The sequence below is a fragment of the Bremia lactucae genome, linkage group LG3 (assembly GCF_004359215.1).
Source record: "Bremia lactucae strain SF5 linkage group LG3, whole genome shotgun sequence".
Taxonomy (NCBI): domain Eukaryota; phylum Oomycota; class Peronosporomycetes; order Peronosporales; family Peronosporaceae; genus Bremia; species Bremia lactucae.
In genome coordinates this window covers 692,698-698,593 of record NC_090612.1, presented here as the reverse complement: position 1 = coordinate 698,593, position 5,896 = coordinate 692,698, and the positions used below count along the sequence as shown (strand labels likewise).

General features: G+C 44.3%; 1 protein-coding gene across 1 annotated transcript; it reads left to right on the top strand.

Moving 5' to 3' along the window:
- Window positions 1–1,548: 1,548 nt before the first annotated feature.
- On the top strand, window positions 1,549–2,154 carry CCR75_006920 (uncharacterized protein; the record flags this gene model as incomplete). The annotated part of the gene is made up of 1 exon (XM_067964985.1): window positions 1,549–2,154. One exon carries the CDS (start codon window positions 1,549–1,551, stop codon window positions 2,152–2,154), a length of 606 nt encoding a protein of 201 aa, XP_067816651.1.
- Window positions 2,155–5,896: the final 3,742 nt, after the last annotated feature.

Below are 5,896 nucleotides of genomic sequence, written 5' to 3'. Positions count from 1 at the left end.
TCTCCCCATAAAGATTGCTACGACAACTGCTTCTTGCTCCGGGTCTTGATGCGAAGATGCAATGAGAGTTCTCAACTCCTGGACATAGTCCCCTAGGGTTCGTTTACCCTGTCGAGTCGCTATCAGCCGGGATCGCATGCGAAACGCCTGACTAGACGGTGCAAAATTGCTAATCATTTGCCGTTTCAGCGAACCCATTAGGGCAAAGCGTCGTTTATGGACGTGCTGCACGAGATTGCCCACTCCATGGCTTTACCTCCGAGCTTAAAAATGGTCATAGCCACATTTTCTCGCTCTGTTAACAACAAGGCGGAGTCAATGAACATCTCCATCTGCTTAATCCAAAAAAAGGGTATTTCTCCCTTTTCCCCTCAAATGCCTGTACATTGGCAGCTAGAAAGCGAGCCTTCGGCTCTGAATCAGGTACAGAGTCACAGATCAATGCGCAAGCCTTAGGAAGGCACAAGACGCTCTAAGATCAAAAGGGGAACTGCACTTTATTCATTTGTTTAAATTTAAAACCTCACCCTAGCTAATTTGAATCGACTTCGGCCGCCGGATTTACATCTAACGGCGACCACATTTATATCTAGCGGCGACCACATTTACATCTAGCGGCGACCACATTTGTTACCCGTAATAAATAGCATTTTAGAAAGTAACTATTTTAAATAGGGTAAAAGGGTATTTTACCCAAAACGTAAATGATCCACACTAACGGTTCTTCAACCAATGTGTGTCCCATTAGATACTACTTTTTTAATCATGTACGTGAACAGTGCGATATAGTTCTGATTTTGGCAATTGCGCTTGTCGATTGTTATTTATTTTCCTGAATTTGACACCCAATTCTTCTTTATTTTCTCGATGTTTGTATCGATCGTTTTACTGTATGGTTGCGGAGATTAATATGAAAGGACTTTTAAAAAACGACAGAAGACTTAAACATGGAGTCTTTTGCCGTCAAGATCTTTTCGTATAAAGCTTAAGGTGAGTGAACATCAGCTCCCAATATTCTCTCCTCCGCCCATGATTTGCGATAAAGACAGTCTAGTGGCAATTGTTACGAGATCTTGCGCTCTTAGTAGGATTCAGAATTTGAAAAACTGGTTGTGGACGCTCGGAAAGTAAGCCGAGCGGCAATATTTTTGCGGTGTATAGGTCTAGCGCCACCGAAAATGCAAGTCAATTCGTGATTGTTAATCCTGGAAGGACGAAGAACCTGGTTTAATGGTGCGCTATAGCACAGACGATAATGAAACAGACGCGATAGCGCAATAATTGAATGCATTGGTAAATTCTAACAGTCTGTGTTTCGGATTCGTCCATGGTTGTCGATCGGACTTACAGTGCCACGATATGTGGGACATAGAGATACTAATACCCTACAATCTCTTGCTCAAAAGAGGACCTTTCTTTTTCTTGTCAAGTATGTGAATCTCCAATCTGATCCGATCAGGATTTTGATCTGATTTCTTCCTTCTAAAGATGCTAAAAAAAAGATTCATTTTTAATTGCTACCAAAGTATCAATTCGCTTAATCATTCAATGGTGCCCTCCACGCCCAAGGGTTTAACGTCTTGTACCGTGCGCAGCCTCATGCTGCTGGCACTTTTTGCTCTATCAGCGTGCGTGGCAACCCTCTCAACGAGTCCTAAAACTATGACTCGCAGCTCTTATCGACACTTGAGAGAGCTGCCGGACACGACGACCTCTGCGCTTTCTGAAAACAGGATCAATTCGTACTACGACTCGCTCAAAGCAATGGCTCAACAGCTGGAAGTTGGCATTCTCACGGCTATCGATGGATTGTTTGACGTTCTTCTTGCTCCCATCGGCAGACCCACTCCAAAAAAAGCACTCGATATGATCGAGTTTGAAGTAATGAGCAGTCTTCCACGATTTGCGGATCGTGACTACTACTATAATGAAGTGTTTAAAAAATTGCTCGCGACTTACGGTGAATCCCAACTAGAGAGTCTGATCAATCATCCAGATTTGGTTAACAATCCCATTCGGGACGCCATGAACGCACGACTGCAACAATTTCGGGCGTTGAACCGAAGCCCGGCATATTTTCCCACAAGTCTCAACGTGGAAGAAGTGCGAAGTGAAGTGAATTCTGTTATTCCTTCGAGCCTTCACGCAATGTAAGCTCAGGTATATTAAATCAAGCCTGGGTTACTGGAACGAAATTGCTCAGACCCATAGCATGCACAAATCGAGAAAAAGCTGAACAAGCTTCAAACGAATGCTACCGCATCACCAGTGGGTCTTTGGAGCTGAAGAAGATGAGCTAACAGATATGAAAGGCTCACACTGCGTCTTAAAAGAGAAGAAGAACGGAATTAATACATTTACTTTGCTTTGTCTAGAAATTAATAAAGTATGTCCCAGTTACAAGATCATATCGCAATATTACGGTTAAAAAGGTCAAATTATTCATGGAACGGTAATTGTAACGGGGTGTATCGTTACATGAAATTAACACTTAAAGATTGTTAACATAATATCTTAAAGGTAGATAATATTTGAAGAATATTACTATACGTAGTAATATTTTAAAAAGCAAATCCATCGGTAGATATAGATCATTATATATACTTTCTCCGCGGTTCAGTCAGCGCTTGACGCGCGCAAAGAGAGAGACAGAAAAGATTTTATTACATGTTTTGTTTTAGTTTATAATTAAGTTAGTATTAAATAGATAGAAACAGAGGAACTTAATTATATAAAATAAAGTTTTTAATTAACCCTCTTTAAAACAAGTGTTTCTTAGAGAGTCTTCCTCTGCTCGTACTAGTGTACGTGAAGTGACGTAAGGCACCACTCGCACTCAGGCATGCGAAGTGGACTTGTACTGAAGCAGTACAAGTCAGTAGTGCCCCGTTACACCTGGTAGCACTTTGTGGTCCATCAAGGACCACAGTTCCATCATCTAACATGGACATGTTAGATGTTAATAGAAAGACGCATTGTTTCGGGGTGTATCGTTTCATGTGATTTAGAAAGGAGTTTGTTAATTAATATGTTGACCGTAGGAAACGATGCCATCTTGGCAATGCTGCCCAATTTGGACCGAGATGCCCTCCATTCAGCCATCGCCAAATTCATACAATATGAACTTGACGAAATGAAGGAGAAGGTAGCCTTGCTGAATCAGCAAGGCTCTCAACAGGCACATCTGTTGTGGTTACAACAGGTACAGACCCCTGTACCTGGGATGACACATACGCGTCGTCCCGAAACTCTAAAGATTGACATCTCTAAGTATAGGGGAGTCGAAGAAGACTCCCTCTTGAGATATTTTGTCGAGTTCGACGATGCCATAAGGGCACGTCACATCGTCGACTAGCAAATGCAAGTCGCATTCGCTCAATCAAATTTGGCAGGTCGTGCCAAAACTTGGGGCATCGGGCCTTAAGTTGCGCGGCCCATACGTCTTTGGGTCGCTAGAGGCTTTTAAAGTCGGCTCAAACAGACGTTTGAACCGCCAAGGGCTGCGTTCAGAGCTCGTTCATAGCTTCTGAAACTCAAGCAAGGCAAGCGTGATGTTCACGCTTATGCCTAGCACATACGACTCTTAGCGAGTTGTATCACAAACAACCCAGTCCATGAACACACGTTGATTACGGCGTCCATGCAAGGTCTTACGGATGGTCCCGTAAAGACCCACCTGTTCCGTTTGAATCGGATACGCTTGAAGTAGCAATATCCTTTGCGCAACCGGAAGACTTCAGCTTGAGACAGGCTCAAGCTAGTTCGTCATCATATCGTTCTCCGAGACGACACGAGCTTGGAGGTCTAGAACCTATAAACCTCTCTTATGCTGAAAGCGAGAAACCTCGCTTTTCGACCAATAAGCGATTGCAGAAATGGAATCGCTGTCAAAAGTAAGGACACTACGCTCATGAGTATAGTGCCCCACGCCCAGTTCCGAGAGGTACTTTTTGGCTATCAGTCCATAACGTAAGTATGGACTGAATGCCAAAAAGGGCAACGGCCGCGGGTCTGACGTTGTTGCGAAATCGCAACTGCGAGGCGGACCGTAAAAAAACGGTCGGGGTCAGTAGGGGCGCAACGCCCTACTTATCCAGCAACCTCAAGAGAATTTGCAAATCTCTTGACGAAGTTGCTTCATACACCCAATCAGTATGTGTCTCTGCACCTGGCAATGAGGTATTCCATCACCTTGACATAAAAGTGATAAATAATTTGTCACTTAGAGCCCTAGTGGACTGTGGAGCGTCGAATAACTTTATTCGTCGCCAGTCACTAGGGGATCGTAGGCTCAAATATATTAAGCGCGACATCCCTCCTACGAGGATGACGGTGTGTCTAGCGACATACGCATCGATAACAGTCATGAAACGCGAAGTGAAGTTTCACTACGCGTTAAAAGTCTCAAAGTACGATGATGACTTCATCGTACTGGCATCAGATGGCCATCTGATGAGCGTCTGGGATTATCCAGAAGCGTGTAGATGTACTACGAGTGAATGTGGTGGCCTCACTTGTAGAACGGTCGTTAGTACGAGTGCACAAGATCACAGTGAAATTACTAACCACACTGTGGAGTCAGCTGCTGGCGGCTGTGCGAATGCACAGGCGGCACTGAAGGTCCACCACTCGAATAAGTCGAGTGGATTCAGACATGAATGTACGCCTAGCAGGCGACATTCAAGGAAGATGCGGGTTGTATAAAATAAAAAACACGTTGATCTTAGGTCGAGTAGAGAGTCGACCGTAGAGTACCTGACTGTGATAACGCAACCACACTCGGAATACGTTGAGGAAATAAGTCTCCACTTACTTGAGGATAAATCTCCTCAAATAGTTGATGTAACTAGACTTCAAGATCCCGAGGGATTGATTCCTTGGCAGCCTGTGGATAATCCCAGGAAGAAACCGAGATATTGAATGTCTTGGTTAATAACGGATCAAGAGTAGGCGCTTATCCTTCATCTATATGCGCCTCCGAAGTTAGTTTCGGAGATAACTCAATTACTAACCCTATAACCTAGCGGTTCTTGAGAGATCTGCATGGTCGTAAAATTTAGTAGATCTGCGTAGTCGTCACAGAGGACGATTACGTAACCGAAATACGGTTAGCGGTAATTATTGCAAAGAACGAACGGGTTCTCAGCAGCTCATTGATGGACGAAAGTGTCCTCGATGTGAAGACTCGGATTGAAAGATACAATACTCAATCCTGGGAGTCACTCAAAACGAATCCTCTATACGAGAATTTAATGGAATTCAGGAATGTATTCCCTGAAGCAGTTCCATGCGAGTTGCCTAAGGAAAAGGGCACTCGACATGAGATCGAGCTCAAACCGGGCTCGAAGTACTGTGTCATGAAGCAGGGGCCACTGCCTCGTGAACAAGTACTTGCGATCGATAAATTCTTTACCGATCGAGTAAAAGCGAGCCATGTAAGGGAGTCAACCTCCCCACATAGCTCTCCAACCTTCTGTGTGCGAAAGGCCACAGGAGGGTGACGGATAGTGCCCGCATTCAACAAGCTGTATGCTGCTACAGTACGGGCTCAAACGCCGATACCTAGAAAAGACGTTATCATAGATGGTATGTCTAAGAGTACGATCCTTTTCGTCTATGGATCTGATGAATGGGTTCTATCAATCCTTATGCGTGAACGGGACATTCCGAACACAGCAGTGAGCACTCCCAGTGGGATGCTCTGGGAATGGCTAGTGATGCCTCAGGGGCTTAGAAACGCCCCTGAAACATTCAAAGATGCGAAACGAATCTGTTGGGACCGGTGCGAAAATTCGCACCGAGTTATTTGACGATGTATTCTACCATAGCAGGGCCATGTTATGAAAGTCGGAGGTGGAGATTCATAAAACTCACGTCCCTCAGGTTCTTACTCTTA